This window comes from Stegastes partitus, unplaced genomic scaffold (assembly GCF_000690725.1).
Source record: "Stegastes partitus isolate 25-593 unplaced genomic scaffold, Stegastes_partitus-1.0.2 Scaffold436, whole genome shotgun sequence".
NCBI lineage: Eukaryota > Metazoa > Chordata > Actinopteri > Pomacentridae > Stegastes > Stegastes partitus.
Window position 1 is genome coordinate 342397 of NW_007578167.1, and position 19604 is coordinate 362000.

The 19604-nt window shown below is 43.8% G+C and overlaps 1 protein-coding gene across 2 annotated transcripts in view; it reads right to left on the minus strand.

Annotated features, from left to right (window-relative positions):
* Positions 1-19604, minus strand: part of stxbp5a (syntaxin binding protein 5a (tomosyn)) — a 113810-nt gene that overhangs the window by 38119 nt on the left and 56087 nt on the right. For both annotated transcript variants that reach the window (XM_008286162.1, XM_008286163.1), the window contains exons 5-7: positions 18231-18365; positions 6832-6895; positions 4791-4874 (exon numbers count right to left, since the gene is read on the minus strand). In XM_008286162.1, the coding sequence (XP_008284384.1) occupies positions 4791-4874; positions 6832-6895; positions 18231-18365 (283 nt within the window). The remainder of the gene's footprint in view (positions 1-4790; positions 4875-6831; positions 6896-18230; positions 18366-19604) is intronic.

Genomic DNA, 19604 nt, shown 5'->3' on the forward strand with positions numbered 1-19604 from the left:
GGTGGGATGTTTGTATAAGCAGACCAGAATAAATTAGTACATTTGAACAATGGGCCTATTAAAGGTACGACAAAAAACATAAATATAAAACTACTCTGTGCATTCCTGCGAGAGAGCAAAAGCCACCAGAAGACAAACACAGAGCGGATGAGGGACGAGGAAACTCAGATCTGGCTGCAACATTAACCATTCATCAGGGTCGGGCTCAGAACAAGGTGTTGAGTCAGACGGATCAGAGCGAAGTGACGAATGCTCTCTGGCTAGCACTCACTGGAAACCCATAGTGCTGATCCACCGCTAATAATAGACAATCCACTGAAAGACACAGAGTGGAAGGCGTGCCCTCTCAGCTCTTTGAGAGCTTGTAGAAACCAAAGTTTTATCGCCGGCTCTGTTTGTCTGAACTCTGCCGGAAACTTTGTCGTGAGGAGGGAGCCGGGTTAAGATCAGCTGATTTGCTCACATTTCTGCTCTCTGTCAGCGTCTGTAACCCGAAAAGCTGCCTTCATTCCAGTCAAAACAACGGCAGCGCTTCCCTCCGCTCGTTGAGTGAGAAAGTTTGCAAGAATCGTTACAGATGTGCCAAGAAAACAGCTGCCAACATTACTCACATTTATCTGCATCCTTTGAAATCCACACATTGCCTTCCACTCGCTTAAACATTCAGGAATTTCCATCAAAACTAAAATACGCTTTAAGAGATGCTTTTTTTTCTTTCCCAGGTCTGAATCCATCACTGCATGGTCTGCTGGCTTATGCTGCTGTTGAAAAGACGGAGAGGAAAAGCTTCCTTGTTCATTTCAGTCGACAACTTTGATACTTGGCAGCGAGCTTCCAGGCAAATAGGGTTTGAATGAAAATGCACAGCAGGAAGAATAAAACTCGCGAGGGATTTGATAGCTGTAAAAAGTTATTTCACCCCACAGTATTGTTTGAAGAAGCTACACAGGGATGTTTTGCACACATTTACGGCGCGAGTGAAAGACAGTAAACAAGGATATTTCAGCCTCCTGATCCCTGCATTGGTTTATAATTAATGTTCGGAATATATTATCTATATTCTCACATTAGTATCCACAGCAAACATGGCAGATATACCTACAGATGAATTTGATGAGTGTATTAGCTCTGCAGGGTACCTTCCACTAACCATATGACCATATTATGTAGCGCATTTAGAAAATCAAACAACAGAACCCAAAGGACCAGAATGTTCGACTGCATTTATTCAGATTTTGCAGTAGACAAGCCAACATGCTTTCTGACCTACAATCCTCTGCACGGCGGAGGATACGTCTCAGGCGTCACGATGCCTCATTACAGACGAGGACAAATATATGAGCAAGTTGGTCAAAACTTCAGGTGCACTATGATGATGTCGTACTTCCTGAACATACTGCATGTACAGTACTTTTGCAAGGGCAGCTGCAGTCCATACATAATAATAAGAAGTGTGATTTATCGATTTATTGGTCAGCACGACTTTGAAATATGTTACAGCATTAGCTTTACCTTGAGATATAAACATGTTTGGATGCCGTATATCACTGTATAATACAGCACCGTATATGAAAGTTCTAACCTGAAGGGTTAAACTGGAAACTCCAACACGGTAAAAAATAAAGTGAAAGAAAAAGAAATTAAAGTTTCTACCAAACCCCTAAACAAACACCTACGGACAATTTAGAATCACCAATTAACCTCAGTATGTTTTTGGATGGGCTCGGTGGCTAGCATCATCGCAGCTAGAAGGTCGCTGGTTCGCATCCTGGTGAGGACACCCGGGATCTTTCTGCGTGGAGTCTCCATGTTCTCCCCGTGCAGCGTGGGTTCTCTCCGGGTTCTCCGGCTTCCTCCCACAGTCCAGAAACATGTTGAGGTTAATTGGTGATTCTAAATGTGAGTGTGAGTGAGCCCACACTGAACACAGAGACTCCACGCAGAAAGATCCCGGGTGTCCTCACCAGGATGCGAACCAGAGACCTTCTGGCTGCGAGGCGATGATGCTAACCACCGAGCCACCTTGCAGCCTGCAATTCCTTTTCTACTTATTGTGCAATTGGACTTAACAAGCCTTGTTTCAGTCACTGTTTAATACTTGTTTCCATGTCTACTAACAAACAAAATACTCTGTACATGACAACATTTGGGAACAGTAAGAATCTGGCTGTGCTAAAATGCCGTATATGTGAGCACAGGGAGATGGCAAGAAGTGAACACATGTAAGGTGCCTCTTCATAAGTATGTTCTCTTCAGGTGTTCATGCTTTTTGCTAACACTGCTAGCACTTGTTACCATTTTACCCCCTGATAACTTGAAGTACGCCCATACTTTTTCCAACCTTAATATTTTTTACACTGAACAAGGTCGGACTTTGCTATCAAGTCCATTGTCTGAAATTGTGGCGCTGACTGCAGCCAACCAATGACTGGATCCAGAAACAGCCGACTTCATGACGCAACAATAAGTGAAACAAAATTTTTTTTAAAAAACATGCCTAATAATGAACTGAAGTAATAAAAAAAACATGCATCAGTTTAAAATATCCAAACATTTTCAGGATTGACGTCATTGATTCTAACGACCGATCGCGGCAGCTCTAGACTTTCCATGATGAGATTTTTATTGCTGAATTTATGAGCGAATATCAAGATCATATTAATTGTGTCCACACCACCCACCCACACCTTCCAATCATAAAGTCCTGGTATGTTTACATCCCACGGCACTCGCTCTTTAGTCAATTTAATTAGTGTCGGCCGCCACCCTGTCCACAACAGTAATATCAGAAAAGTCACAGCGCAATCATAACCACAAGTCACTACTGATGCAGCACAGCGGCGCCCTTAAAGGACGGTCTGGGGCCAAATTAAACTTTAAAGGTATCTGACTCTGAAAACCATTTGGATTTATTAGCTGGGGGAATTACCCCACCAAAGAACGGCCGTGCGTTGCGGACCCTTGTCTCGAAGTCCGTCGGTGCAAATCACAGCCAGCAAAATGAGGAGCACCTTCATTCCCTATCCAATCTCCCCCTCGTCTCTGGAGAGGTGTATCTGTGAGGGTTTGGAGCGAGGAGATGAGCTCCAGTGGGAGGCTCAGTACTCCAGACTGTAATGCCCAGGAGCAGTGGGAGGATATTAGCTTATCTGAGAGACGGAGACAGGGCGAAGGCAGAGGGAGGACGAGCGAGTGAGAGCTCCCTACATACTGAACATACAAAATCCACTATCGTTTTTATGTCTGAGACTCCGGGTATCTCGGAGCGCTTACTGCACCACAGCACCGCCGACAAGGTGAGCCCCAGCATGAGGGCTGCGCTAATCTCATTATCTTAAACAGGCAGTTTAGCTCTGTGTCTAAGTACCGCAGACGCCGCTGTATGACCATGTACATGCTGACTGTGTGCATGTGTGGGTCCACATCAATTCAGTTGGCGTAAGCCTCAATGACAAGTTTATGAATGAGAGCTCCTATTCATAGGCACATTCAATTTCCCACCAGGGCTGTAATCGTGTAGTGTGGGAGGTCAGACTATAATCAGATTGAGCAGAAACACATACACTGGTTGTTAATGGGCTTATATTGACAATATGACATTTATAATACCGATAAAACAATCCAAAGAGTGCATCCTTGTAGGAAAATCTGGTCACAGATGAAAGAAAGTTTGGACATGATAACAGTAGATGCACGTTTTAGCTGAAGAAGATACGAGCTGCGCATTATGAGAGCAAATCTTGATCTAAATGAAGATTTTATCTGGAGCTGAATTATCAGTCGAGGACACGTGTCGGGTTCGGAAAGACTCTGAGCAGCTCTGAAGCTGTTTTTAAGTTTCATTGCTGTGTTTGCTGTTATTTATAGATACACACTACTGCCTCTAGGGAAGCCAATAAACTCAGTCCTTTAAAAAAAAAAAAAAAAAGAACTGAAAACTGAAAACCTTTTTTACAACTGTAACAGGCGAGTAAGATCTCTGTGCAAAGCTTTGCACGCTCGCTCCAGTGGCGGCACTCTGCTGTATTAATCATGGCATTGCTAAAAGATGCATTTCACAAACTGTTCTTCTTTGTAAGTGACACAACCGATGTGTTCTTCTTTAGCTGTAACCGCCGCGTTACCCACAGAGACCGTGTTCAGCTCATTTTGTAAAGCGACTCGAGCACGGTGCGAAAAGGTTCGAAGCATTTTTAGAAAGTTCGATTCTGATTTATCCTCACGCATCATCAGGATGGTGTTTTAGTTCACGTCGAGCTCACAGTAGCTTATATGCAGATATTGTAAAGAAACTATCTCCGCTATCCAGGACAACAATATCCAGTTAGTGAGTCCAGTTAAAAGTGTCTGCAACGCACTTCATCGTGAAGATAAACTTTGGCTTCATTTTCATTCAAAACACACAAATTAGAGCTGCTATTTCCTATGAAGACAAACCTGCCTTCCTCTGCTTAACTGAGTTGAAACAGGGAGTTAAAAAGTCGGATTCCTTCCCCGTCAGCAGCTTCTTTCTGTACCATCATCAGGTTTGGAACAAAGATGAGCGCGGAGGCTCTCTTTCAGGAATGCGATCTACATGCTTAACTCACAATCCTCGCCATCTGTAGTAAAATATCTCAAACTCAACTCACACACACACGTGCACAACTGTATACACTCCAGCTCATGAATATGTGATTTAATTCCCAGTTTTTGTACAAAAAAAAAAAAAGCTTCTCTGTAGATCAGAAGTCGGAGGAATGACTGCGAGCTGTTAGAGAAGAAAAGAAAATGGGGGGAGATTTGCCTACCTCATCATAAGTGTAGCGATAGTCGGCCTTCTTTGATTTCAGATCCCACAGGACCACGATCCCGGACTCAAATCCAATTATAAGCTGGAGAGGGAGAGCGACAGGCAGTCAATGAGATAGGTAGGAGAGATGACAGACAGGGGATAGAATAGACCCCATGATGGGCAGAAAACCAAGTAATACATTTGACATTGACGCATAGCATGAAAGGAAGTCGGGTGTAAGCAGACGACGGCGGTTCGGGGAGAAAGCTGCCCACCTGGTTCACGGGACGCCATCAGGAAGAGATAAAGAACTCTTAAAATTATTATTCTGACAACATACTTATAGAAACAACCCCTCTCAGTACTTTTAAATTCAAATATGTGTCACGTTAATGAAATAAACAACATAATCCTCTGCAGCGTGTGTCCTTCACGGGACAGTGAGGCCGCATACATGTACGTCTCCTCAGTCAGCGGCATATTGTTTAAGAGACTGAGCAAATGACTGCAGCGAAAGAGAAAAATAGTTTAGAGTCAGAGCCGAGCAGCTTCTCTGAGGCTTTCATGTCGTCTACAAACACTGGGAGTGATAGATCCCTGTGAAACATTCACATCAACTTTTATGTTTGAAGTGGGTCTAAATGACTGGAGAACGCATAAATAACACTTTTAATTATAACAATAATAGGTATGGTTAAGTATTTCTATTAAATCATCAAGAAGCACGACCCTGTAAAAACAGACTCTGTCCTCTAACTGTCACCTCAACGTGTGTGAGTTCTTAAAAGCACCTTAACAAGTAAAAAAAAAGAAAAACATCATCATCTCATCCCATTGGTGTTTTAACTCTCTGAACTCCAAGCAGTTTGAGCTGCTACCTTTTACCTCACTGTGGGCTAATTTTACACTGAAATATAAAGTCCTGAACCTCTATGGAAACAGCACGATCATGACTAGAAATATAGAAAACTCAAAAATCTGTACAGTGTGGCACAGCTTTAGTACCATAAATCATAAAAAAAATTAAATAAAAATACAAAACAAGTTGAATTTCTTTGATTATTTCTGTTTTTAAAAAAGAAAAAAAATGGAATCTGCATGCACAACATTTCTTAAAATGTTCACGAGTGTTAAAAAAAAAAGGATAAAAGATAATTAATTACATGAAACTACCTACATTTTAAATTTTCTTCAGTACTCATGCCCTATCTGCTCTAAACACAGCCTGCAGTTCAGCCAAAACGTCCCTGGATCTGTTTTATGTGACTGCTGGCGCTACGGATTCAAGAATTATCTAGAACTGATGAACACAAATCATGAGTTTTTCTTTTTTTTTGCAAATTTTAAAATGATTTTGATGAACTAATTGATGTTTTCTTACACGTGAGCAGTTCAAAGTTTTTCTGTTTTTACACTTTCTGACTCTGATAAATTATGTAATTTTGGCAATTATTTTTAAAGACAGCAGCGCGCCCTGTTCGGGGTTCAGAGAGTTAAACAGCTCACAGCCGTGATGTCTTGCTTTCAGGCTTTACTACCTTTGCTGTTGCTTTGGTTTGATCCCACTGCCGACTGATGATCAGTGGAGCTGGAATGTGTTTCATGTTCACGGGCGTATGTGTGAGTGCATCTGTTACGCACTTCTAGAAACATCCCGGCTCACCTTCGTGTGGGACTGAGCTTAAAATCAGCGAGATAGCGCAGCTCTGCAGATGAATTTGCTGTGCGTGGTTGAAATAGGCTCATCTTGACTTTATCCCCAAACTCCATGTCCCTGTGCTCAAGAAGTATTCCCTGCTCTGCGATGACAAAGACCCCACCAAGGACAAATCCTTCCCCCAGAACGTTTCCCACGAAACCGCTCCTAAAGGCTCTCAGGCCGTTCAGCCAAACCCCGACACGCAGGAACCCCAGCAGACCCATCTTCCGTTCACGTGGCCCATAAAAGCGCCTCAAGAAGATCTCCCCATTGAAGAACTGCCTGAAGTTCTGGACCTCGGTGTATTCTAAAAAATGTTTGTATTTGTGTGTGTGTTGTGAAAGATGTGGTTCCTTACCTTTCCCTCATCCATGGGGTTATCACTTATGTGGACAACTGGTCCAGGGTGAGCCTTGGAGGACCTTTCAAAAGAGCAGAAACAACAACGGTGTCAAACAGTGTTTTTCTCTTAATCCAGTACTCAGACATCACGCAAGGTCTCAGTACAGTTCATGAGCACCCTATAGCAGGGGTGTCGAAGTCCGGTCCTCGAGGTCCGCAATCCTGCAAGTTTTAGATGTTTCTCTCTTCCAACACACCTGATTCAAATGTTAAGGATGGTTATCAGGCTTCTGCAGAGCTTGATGATGAGCTGATCATTTGAATCAGGTGTGTTGGAAGAGGGAAACATCTAAAACATGCAGGACTGTGGCCCTCGAGGACCGGAGTTCGACACCCCTGCCCTATAGTGACGTACTGAGAGGGTTAAGGTGCAGAGCGAGCGTCTTTGAACCTGTGGACGAGGTTTGCTTGGGATGGAGGACACAGCTGCCAATCACTCCACGGCTCTAAAGGGCGACTCAAACACATAAGCTCACTGAGGGTTGTGATGGATGGCTCTGTCAGGCCAGGCAAGAGTCCCCGGCGGCTATGTGCATGTCGGTGTGTGTGCCCATTTACATGTCACTGGAGAGGATGGCACAAAATGCTCGACTGCCCCCCCCCTCCCCCTCCTGTCTGCGCTTTACCCTCTAGACAGCCTTATGTCAAACCTCCTCTCCGCGTGCCACGTGGCAGCAGAATTTACCTAACCCGCCTCGCCTTCAAGTGATGATGCGGGCCGAGGAATGCCGGGGAAGGTCACCGCTGCAGAAGCAGTGACTGTTAGAGCCTGAAACGTAACCCCGGCACCGCGAAGCGAGGGCGGGGATGCCTGACGAGGAGGAGCTGCAACCAAATGTAAGTAATGCAAAAAAAAAAAAAATGAGGCCGGGCAAAGTCCTTGTTTGAGTGTTTTATTCATCCTGTCATCTGACGGTGAAGGGCAGGACGTGATCACATCAGACTAGAAGAAAAAAAAGATGCATTTTTCAGGGAGAACACGATTTTGGGTGGAAATCAATTAGCAAAGGGATGAACGTTGGCTCTGTTTGTTCAGTTTAGCCCCGCGCACCAATCTATGAATACGAGCAAAGATCGAAAGAAGGGAAGGATGCACAACCATGTGTAGTGTGTGCTTGCATATGTGTGTGTGTTAGAAGGTAGCAGTTAGTGGGCAGGCAGGCAGTCAGTCAGTTGTCTCTATATTTAGCCTGTTAGTGCTGGAGCCTTATTACCTAAGCTCTGCTGCAGCCGGAGCTGTTGATTTATCTAATCCCCCTTCGCTGCCTGTCTCTCAGCTAGCAGCCGTCCACACACACACATTTGCATGTCAGCGCAATTAAGACGCATCTTAACACCGACCGCCTTCGTAAACAATGCCCTCATCGCCAAAACGCACAAATTACTCTTATGCTAAATTACAAAATGCAACTTCATTCTTGGACCCCTCCTGTCCCACGTGGTCGATTTTCTCATGTTTAGGAGGTTGAAGTGGAAGAAATCTGCTCAGTTAGAAGCTGTTGTTCTACAGTAACCAAGTCAGACATGAACATATTTACAAAGTCCACAAACACACGCTCAGGTTTGAAGATAAAGGAATCACCATGGCAACAGAGGCAGGATGGGCAGAGTGCAGACAGGCTCCCCAAAAAAAAAAAAAAAAAAAAATCATCCATAAGCTGATTTCACACAAGTACCGCAAGCCCTGGACTTATCTTCGACATTACCTGGAGGGAGCCGTGTCTGAGAATGCAGACGTCCGCATCAGTCGGACCGGACATTATACGTTAACCTGCCAGCTCCCAGTACCAAGTGTAATGTCCGACCGGGCCAGTGTGTGAACAGAACAGGTCGCTGTCTGGGGCGTGTTGGTGACGTTTCTATCATGTGACCTTAAGAATACAAAAATCAAAGTGTGAAGAAGAAGAAGAAGAGTCACTGAAACGAGGATGTCCCAACTGGAAAACAACAAGATTCTGGATCTTCGGTCAAATTTAAGGAACAGCAACAGACTCTGATAGATGACGGTATATTTCGTCCTGCCTCCTCCGTGCTCCACCGAAGCAGCAGCCCTCACCGAAACCAAACAGTGAGAGCACAGACGAACTCCTGTCGTGTGCTACATGTGTGAAAGAGCAGCTTCAGACAATAAGCTGATTCTCCAGACGCTGGTTCAAAAGAGAAACTATCCTCAACAACAAACACACAGGCAATGATGGGACGTTTTACTGTGTATACATACTGCTGCTGTATTTGTTTCTTTATATGCTTGTTAGGGGGTGAGCCAGCTATTACTCCTATATTATCCTTCGCAGTTGTCGTGTTTTTAATCCACTTGTTCCTTATTCTAAAACACACATGCACTCATGCAGGCGACTGTAACTAAATATAACCCTCATTAGGTACATCAAAAAACCTCAAACATCTTCACCCCTTGGTACTCTCAGTTCCACCAGTCGTCTCTTATAAACCTTTGCTGCACCAAATCCTTGTTTGTATATCAAACGTCCTCCCGCCCGAGCGGTTCCTGCAGCGCATTAAAGAAAATTGGCTATTACTGTATGTATGTGGTGCGAGCACACATGCAAAGACCTGAGCGCGCACACACACACTATAAAGCAATTGTCTTGGGTTGTGTGGGCGACACAGGGGGGAATTTTAAGCAATAGGAAAGGTAACACATCATTAAACTGGAAAACATTTCTTCAGTGCAGACACACCCACATTTCCTCCTCAACACAAAATAATATGTGAACTTATGCACATGTTTGCCTGTTTTATATCTGCAGCCCTTTTCTTTCCCCTCACTCCAAACCATGGACTGTATAAAAGATGGACGTAGCTACCGTGACGTCACCCGTTGGTTTCTGCACTGACAAAATGAAGCCAGGGTTTTGCTACTTCCTGGTTGACATCTTGGATTTTTGGAGCCAGTGACGCAAAAATCGTCAGAGGGGGGCGGAGCCATAGGAGCAGTGATTGGTCAGACGGATTGAGAGGCGGGCCCTCTCTGCCCGCCCACATTTACCGCCTTCTGCTCGCTTCGTCTGTATGGTCGCTGCCGACTGTCAATCAAGCCAGCCACGCCCCTTGCCCCGCAAAATGTTGACGATTTTTTAAAAATTCTGTATTGATTTATTTTTTGATCTCTGGATTTGACCATGAAAACTAATAAGACATAATCCTGAGCTGTACGAATGCAGTATTTATTGATCTGTGATCACTTCTTTTCCAATTCCAGTCTATGGGAGCCAGGGCTTTGTGGAGCCAGCAGCTAGTGGACGTAGTGATATTGCAGGTTTTTGACACTTCCAGGTTGGCTTCATTTTCAGGGCTGGTTGCTACGTCCATCTTTTATACAGTCTATGCTCCAAACGGTCGAGGCGGACGGCTGCCCTACCTGAACCTGGTTCTGCTGGAGGTTTCTTTCCTCTTAAAGGAGATATTTTTATTTCCACCCTTGCCAAAGTGCTTGTTCAAAGGGGAATTTTTAATTATTCTCTATAATTTTCCACCAAGTGACGTGCCTTGAGATGACGTATGCTGTGAACTGGCGCTAAGTAAATAAAATGTAAATGTTTCAAACTGAATTGAAAAAAAAATGCATGATTTCTGATATTAAGCATGTGATTAAATGCACATATTCTCATTCAGCGCGCCTGTTAGAAGGCTTCGCTGCACACACAGACAAACACTGACAGACACACATGCACAGCGAAGCCCCGAACATCTGGTGTCATCACAGGTGACAATCTCTGAGGCAGCAGAGATGCAGTCACCATGACAGTGTGTCTGCAGCAACATGGCTTGAGCAGCCTGTTTGCAGGCCGCCCACACTGTGGCCTCGCGCCACCTCAGTAGACTGCGCATGTGAGCCGTTTCTTTTCTAAGATTGCTTTAAATTATATTTCCTGTGTAAAAACATGTTCCAGACGACAGTGCTGGCGACCGATATCGATCCTCCGAACTGAGACGGTTCGTAATGAATGAACATCAAATACTGGAGCTGAACGAGTGACGCTTTGCTTTATCTCCTCTCTTACATTTGAATGACAGCCCTATTATTAGCTATCAGTCATGAAACACATTATATTTCCTTGTTAAAATTGTATTGGGAGACAGCAAAAGCAACAGACGCCAGAATGAATTGACATCCGTTTTAATTTCGGGGAAGTTCTGCATTTTTGTCAAATATGCTCACAAGTTAATGTATTAATGTATTTATCGTTTTTTTAATTTATAACGATAGCCTGAAAAGTAGCAGAAGACACATGTAGATGAAAATAAGGAGAGAGGAAGGGAACAAAATCACATAAATGTCTGTTAAATTTGAAGCTACTAGCCGATTAGCTTAGCTGAGCATAAAGATTGGAAAAAGGCGGGAACAGCTGGCCTTGCTCTGACTCGCCCATTATTGTACAACAGGGGTGTCAATCTCAAAAACACAGAGGGTCAAAATTTAAAACCTGAACAAAGTCGCGGGCCAACATTGAACAAATGAACCTTTTAATATGGACCGAAACTAATTTTGCTTTAACATTGAATATGGAACAAGCAACGCTTATTACCATACATTATATATAACTTAATATGCAAAATCAAATTATAAATAAAAAACACATCAATGGCACAGTGACAGTTGTAGTGTGAAGTGCCTACTGTCACAGACAAGAGGGAGTTTCTGGGTCCTGTCCTGATTGACGCGCCAAAACAACAACAGGGCATTATGGGATTTGTAGTATTAGCGGTGAATGCGCTGTACAGTATAATACCAGTGGCAGCTCTAGTAGTCATTTGGTATTGTCTCGCGGGCCAAATATAATTACAAAGCGGGCCAAATTTGGCCTGCGGGCCAGAGTTTGACACCCCTGTTGTACAAATTAATAGTATAATTTAATAAATGGCATTTAGACAGTGGGTACTATTATTTTTTCATATTTGGACAGAGGTAGACTCACTGTTTTCCCTGCTTCCTGTCTATATGCTACGCTACCGGTCTACTTCATATTGATGGACAGATATCTAGTTCTAACTCTATGCAACACAGCAAATAAGAAAAAAACATTTCTTTAAATGTTTGCTTAGCTATTCAGGTTTTGGTTGTTACGGTACCAAAGAGTTAAAACATGCAACAGCCGGCAAATGTGTGTAACGACCCGAACAAAATGATTTAAATCAGCTGAGAGTCGTTGACATGATCAATTATGTCAATTCTCAAAATAAGCTGTGGCATGTTTAGCTTTATTTTTCCCCCCCCTATAATGTGCCAGTTCATTGGAATTCCTTTTTTCTTCCACATCACTGTTGCTGTTGCATAACTTCAGTCATTTTTGGCTTCAGAACTGCAGATCTGCAGCAGAATCTGACTTAGCTGCACTGAAGCCAACCTGGGATCAGTGTAAAAGTTTCCAAAGACAGATTGCTGTGAAAGCATTGCAGGTCTTCAAATTATCTTCAAACGTAGGTGATTTTTGCAATGCAAAGTTTTGATGGCATAAAACAGTAGCACTAACAACTCAATGCACGACCGCTGAAAGAGAAAACACACTGGCGATATTCTAAAAGATGCTCTGCCAAAAATAAAAAGGCGAAACCACCAACAGTTTTTAATATTCTTCAGTCGGGAAAGCTTTTAATTATCTTCTGTCCTTGTGGCTGATAAATACACTCATGAAGCTAAAAAATAAATAAATAAAATGAACTTAATGAAATGGTCCATTTAAAAAAAATGATTTATCAACTAGATTAATCAACAGCAAACTGATTTATGATTTTGACTCACAAGAAAAGGTCACGATACCGGGTCGACACCTGGAGCCGCAAGTCCTGAAGTGACTGTGAACGGCTCTGAGGATATGGGAGGCTGTGATTCTTGTACTGTGGTACCAGCTGAGGACCTCACACATGCATAGAAACAGAGCATGCAGCAAGCAGAAGCATAAAAAAATGAAAATAAATAAATAAATCAACCAAGTATTTAGAATAGCTTCAGGGTCCTGAGTGGGTGAGCAGGAAAAAAAAAAAAAAAAAAAGGAAAGTGGATGGAACAGGAGATGCCTCAGGTCAACATGTTCCCATGAACTATGAACTATGTGTCACAGTAAGCTGTTAACATTTGCCACTCCTGTCCCACTTCTCCCTCAGTCTCTGTACCCAGTGACCATTTAGCTGAATCAAATCAAACACACCCACAGACACACAAAAGCACTGCAGGATACATGCATATAAACATTCCTGCACACACTGCACGGTGCATACATGCAGAAAGAATGTGCATCATGTGAACCAATGCAGATTCGCATGTGGCCTTAATGCAATGGCCTTAATAGCTATAGGGCAGACTGAGCTACAGCGCCGTGCAGTTGGTGTAGGATGTGTGTTTGTCTAATAGTCTAGTACAGTAGCTTGGGAACAGAGGTGTGAGTCATGCAAATGCACAGAGCACTGGGCCGGGCCAGGCCCAGGGCCACTGGCACAGCAACTGCATCTTTTTCTTCAAATAGCAGGGCCCGAGGGATGATAACCCCAGCACACACAAAGTCTTAGCCTCATTACGGCAGTCACAGTGGAACAGAGGTGTGCTGGGCAGGGCTTGAAATAAAAGTAATTCGATCAATATCACTTTGTGTAGGTGACAACAACATTAATGCAGCAGACCTAGCTGTAAGTTTGGGTCAGAAAAATGCTCATTAGAGATTCCCGGAGCCCAAAGCGGCGTCTTTGAATTAAGCACAGCTTTGGTTGAAATAATACAGCAACAAGGCAGCAAATTCTCTCGTATTAGAGCCATAAATAGCTGTTTGTTAAACGGCTCAAACACTTAGTCAGTTGTAAAAAAAACAAAACAAAACAAAACGTTGCTGCTGAGCGGTATCTATCGCTCAACAGCAGTAATTTAGATCAAGTGCTATCTTCGTGTGATGACAGAATCACAAGAGGACAATGGCGGAGGACGCAGCAGCTTTTGTATGTGGACGGCGGCCCGATTAAACCCCACAGCTGGCAGCGAGACACAAAGAGAATCACCTCGCACCTCTCAGATCGGCATCAAAGCGAGCCACGGACGCGCGCTCAAACAGATATGCAAACTGAGCGCGTCTGCAACAAATCCGAGAAGCGATTCCCAAGTCGTGATACCGCGGCGCGGGATAGCCGCGTGAGCGATTGAGGCCCGAACCGAAAGATAAAGGAAGCTAATTTCCTCAAACTAATTGCCACAGTTCGGACAGAAAACAGCAACACGTCAGAGAAAGTTTTGCGGCTTAACAGAGCTGTTAGGGGTTTGGCAGAAAAGAATGGATGATGTACGGTGATGAGCACAATTAATCTGTGGGCACTGTGAGGAAATGGAGGGTGACGGCAAAGATGAGAGCAGATGTAGATTTATATGCCCACTGGATATAAGGGAAGAGCAGGAAGGAGAGAAAGGGGAGGGTGTGCCGGTAATTCAGGTCAATATGATTCCAGAATATTTTACATGAGCCATAAAGCAAACTAAAGCAGATGTGAGTTATTGGTAAGCACCTTCCATTTTTGTTATTTCAACCGAGATGGAGATTTTAATCATCTCGGATATCTCGGCAACACAGTGAATTTGTTTGCGGCTTCTCCAATTTGTGAGATCAAGACGGTGATATAGAGTCTGTTTAAAGATCCAATTACAAGCTGCATGACCTTTTGTTTTCGTTTTTCGTGTGTGTGGCAAAAAGGTTTTTATTTCTAACTCTAATATGATCTCCGGAGTTCTGTGGAGGAACCATTCTGCCAGGAGTTATGCAAAAAAAAAAAAAAAATGGGGTCAAATCGGAAAAATAGGCATTAAAATAGAACTTTTTGTGAAGAATTAGCAGCAAGTGTGGGTCTCACACTGTTGCATTTAAGGCACCTTGAAGGCTGTGAAACAAACATAAACTTAGCTGTTGATCATCCATCCATCCATCATCTATACACCGCTTAATCCTCACTAGGGTCGTGGGAGACTGGAGTCTATCCCAGCTGACTTAGGGTGAAGGCAGGTTCACCTGGACAGGTAACCAGTCTATCACAGGGCTACACTTAGAGACAGACAACCAAGCACACTCACATTCACACCTACGGACAATTTAGAATCACCAATTAACCTCAACATGTTTTGGGACTGTGTGGGAGGAAGCCGGAGAACCCGGAGAGAACCCACGCTGCACGGGGAGAACATGGAGACTCCACGCAGAAAGATTCCGGTGCCCCCACCGGGACGCGAACAGGCGACCGTCTTGCTGTGAGGCAACAGTGCTAACCAATTGCGCCACCTTGCAGCCCGTTGATCATCCAGTCATAATCAGTTATTTGTATGTTATAAACCGTTTGCACTGCTGGACAAACTCTGCCTTGCTTCCTACTGCAATACATGTATTTATCTTTTTTTTTTTTTCCACAGCAAAAAAAATGTCAAACTTTCCTTAAGGTCAGCCAAAAACAAAACAACAAGCACTTTGTTTCAGAGTTCATGTAGAAACCGATGCCAAGGTCACAAATGTTCACCTTTTGAGCTGTTTCGTATGGCACAGAGCTTACCGTATGCTAATTACAGGGCTGGTACAGGTTTCAGTGCCGTCCTCCTCATGTCTATGTGTCCTTGAACAAGCATCTGACTTCCGGCCGCTCCCACTGCTTACTGCTATGACCACTACATCCACAAAAGATTGTTTTTTTTTTTTCAATCAACTAACTATTTGCGGCATTCCAGGAATGGATGTATACATTTCTCATGGCCAGGGGAGGAGCTCTGAAATAGACTTGTTGAGGGAACGCGTGGCCGGTGAAGTAAAAGGGTGATGAAGGTGAAGGACGAAAAAAAGAGGAGAACAAACTCGAGCTAAGAATAGTGAAAGTTATTGCTTGCCCTTTAGCCGCTATCTACCTCTCCATCTACTCTCTATCTCATCATTATCACTTCTTTACCTTCCTCTTTCTTTTTTTTTTTTTTTTAATTGGAAACCTCTCCCAGCTACCTTCCCACTTATCTGCACAACGTCTTCCTTCTGCATGCTTTGCCCTCTGCTACCTGCATTTATACCTTCTGTCACCACTCCATTCCTTTCCTGCATCACTCTCCCTCTGTGCACGTCCTTTTCCTCGGGCAAAAGCCCTGTCTCATCCATTCCACTCGTCTCCCCTCTGTCACACACTCTTCCTCCTCCTCCTCCTCCTCCTCCTCGCTCCCACCCTGCAGCCCTGTCGACGAGACGAGACGTCTGTGTACCATACACTGATCTCGGCAGACACCTGTTCCACCCCCTCCTCTGCCTCCTCTTTTGCCTCCGACACACACACTCACATATATACACGCACATGCTCAGAAGAGGATGAGGAGGAAAGCGTGAAGCAAAACGCTCCAGTGAATAATTTAAGTCTCTACAGCAGGGAACCAAAATGGAGCCTGTCAAGCTGACAGATCCATTGAAACAGCAAAGAGACAGGTTGCTCACTACCTGGAATCTGATACTGCGCCTGGAAATGATACACTGACTAATGATCCTTTCTCATCTCGTTATATTTAAAGCACAATAACCTTTTCGAAAGGTAAAATGCCGACTACACAGCAGCATTCCTCACCTCACTTTGAGCGTTTTCAAGGTGAGTCGACAGACGCCCAGCGTTTGGGTACAGGCGATATGAACGGAGGGAGTGAATGAGTTTAGATATTGATCTGGTGCTTCAAAAAGTTCTCAGCCTCACTGGACAGGAGAAAGATTGTTCTTGCATTGTTTTTCAACACAGTCTTCTTTAACTTTAGTACACTTGGTCCACCGATGTTCAAGCTTTACTAACCCTTCACAGAAGAAGGTCACATCATGAGTCCTCAACAGCATGCATGACTTTAACATCACTAAAATGGCGACCATGCAAGTGGTTTTTAAGTGTAGGAAACAGAAGTCAGACGGTGCAGGTTAAGACGAATAAGATGCAACAGTTTGAAGTCACATTTGGCTGCTTTTGCCACCTGTGCTGTATGAATTGAGTGAATGAATGAATGAGTTTAAATATCGGTCCATGAGGGCACTTTGGAAAGTTCTCTGTCTGACCAAAACTGCGTCACAGGAGAAAGATTGTTCTTGCATCATTTTCCAACACAGTCTTCTTTAACTCTAATACACTTGGTCCACCATTGTTCTAGCTCTACTAACCCTTCACAGAAGAAGGTCACATCACGAGTCTCCAGATACTCCTCAACAGCATGCATGACTTTATCATCGCTAGGAAAATGGCGACCATGCAGGTGGTTTTTAAACGTAGGAAAGAGAAGTCAAACGGTGCAGGTTAAGGCGAATAAGGTGCAACAGTTTAAAGTCACATTTGGCTGCTTTTGCCACCTGTGAAGTATGAATTGAGTGAATGAATGAGTTTAAATATTGGTCCATGAGGGCACTTTGGAAAGTTCTCTGTCTGACCAGAACAGCGTCACAGGAGAAGGATTGTTCTTGCATTATTTTCCAACACAGTCTTCTTAAACTAATACACTTGGTCCACCAATGTTCAAGCTTTACTAACCCTTCACAGAAGAAGATCACATCATGAGTCCAGATGCTCCTCAACAGCGTGCATGACTTTAACATCACTCTGAAAATGGCGACCGCAAAAGGAAGATTCTAGTTTAGACGATGCAGGTTAAGGTGAATAAGGTGCAAAAGTCACATCTGGTTGCTTTTGCCACCTGTGCTGTATGAATTGGGTGAATGAATGAGTTCATATATTGGCCATGAGGGTACTTTAGAAAGTTCTCTGTCTGACCAAAACAACGTCACAAGAGAAAGATTGTTCTTGCATTCATTTTCAACACAGTCTCCTGTAACCTTAATGTATTTGGTCCAATAGCGTTAAAGCTTCAACATCCCTTGACACACCTTGAGCCTCCAGATACTCCTCAGCAGCACGCTTGACTTCATCGTCACTCTAGAAAAATGTGACTAAGCAGGTAGGATTTTACTTTGGGACGCAGTTAGGTGCAGGTCGGGTTAGGAAGGTTTACGGTGCAACAGTTTGAAGCCACATTTGGCTGCTTCTGCCACCTGCACATTGTTCTGGAGCAACAGCACCCAGCTCCATGCCTTCTTCTCCTTTTTCCTTTGATTGCTTCAGGCATTTGAGTTTTCTGGACGATGACATACGGCTTTAAAACATGCAGTTACGCCCCTTGTTGGGTGAGGCCAGGAACTTTTTGTTCATCTGTGATTCAGTTTGGACGATAAAAAAAATCTTTCATATGACAAAAACTCACAACAACACGCTAAGTTGTGCAGAGTTTAAGGAATAAAAGGAGAGCAAAGGCTAAGAACCTTCGGGATAAAAATCTATAAAAGCGCATCAAGGGGTCAGAAAGCGGACGAGGCCACTTACAGTTCAATGGCTTTGTTCCACATGATGACGTAGCCTGAGAGCATAAAGGACTCCACGTTGACAATGTGGATGTTTCCTCGTTCTGTGCCGATGTACAACCATTTACTCTGGAAGGGCAGGTGGCAGAAAGTTATTCTGTGAAAAGAGGGAAATGAGACAAGAAGTGTTAGAAGGTGGACAAACCTCAACAGACAGAAAATCCCTCTACATCCTATTATAACCAGAGACCTGCTACGCACAACTTGGAGACGACTATTTACCACTCTGGCAGGCAGAGGCAGTCAAGATGAGAGTGTCAAAACCAAAAAGGGATTTTTTGAGTCATTCAATCAGCCTCTTTTTTTCTCTACACCCACAGGATACAGGAGGGCAAAGAGGCACCCATAATTCTCCTGTTTTCATTATCACCCCCGTCTCCTCCTTTCATCCATCCATCAGACTTAAGTTTAATGAGAGGTTATAAACCCTTCCCTCCTTAACTGTGGGTATCCATTCATCTTCTCATCCTTTTTTCATCATTTTGCACTTTCATCCATCCTCCAATTCAACCTCCAACCCATCTGTGGAATAATAATGTACAACCTTGGTAATCCAGCTTGCTAATATTTCAAGGTCGTTCAGCTCCCCCAGTGATCCTTTAGATTTTGCGCGGCGGTTTTGAGCCCCACCTGTGGACTTCAGAGGTTTGTGTCTATAACAAGGTTCCCCAGCTGTGGAACCCCCTCCACGCAGGAAGGAGGAATAAAGCCGCATCCATTTTATTTCTTTATTCCTGACGTGTATTTCCAACACGAAGGACGAAGAGGAGGATTTCCTTTGCAATCCCGATGAAGTCACTCAGCACAACAAGTATAATATCTGAGTGTAATATCTCCTGTCAAAGACGGCTTAAGTAGACGCAGCACGTCAAGAAAATATTACACCGAGATCAAATAAAGAATGTTTTCCACTTAGAATCAGATTATCTAGAAGGCGATGAATTAATAAAACTGACACTGAACATAGAATCAGGCTGTATGTAATGTAATCCTGGAAAGCATCAAAATAAGCCAACGCCTAATGTTTTAACATCCATCCATCATCTCTACACCTTAATCCTCACTAGGGTCACGGGGGGCTGGAGTCTATCCCAGCTGACTCAGGGTGAAGGCAGGAGACACCCTGGACAGGTAACCAGTCTATCACAGGGCTACACTTAGAGACAGACAACCAAGCACACTCACATTCACACCTACGGAAAATTTAGAATCACCAATTAACCTCAACATGTTTCTGGACTGTTGGAGGAAGCCGGAGAACCCGGAGAGAACCCACGCTGCACGGGGAGAACATGGAGACTCCATGCAGAAAGATCCCGGGTGTCCTCACCGGAAC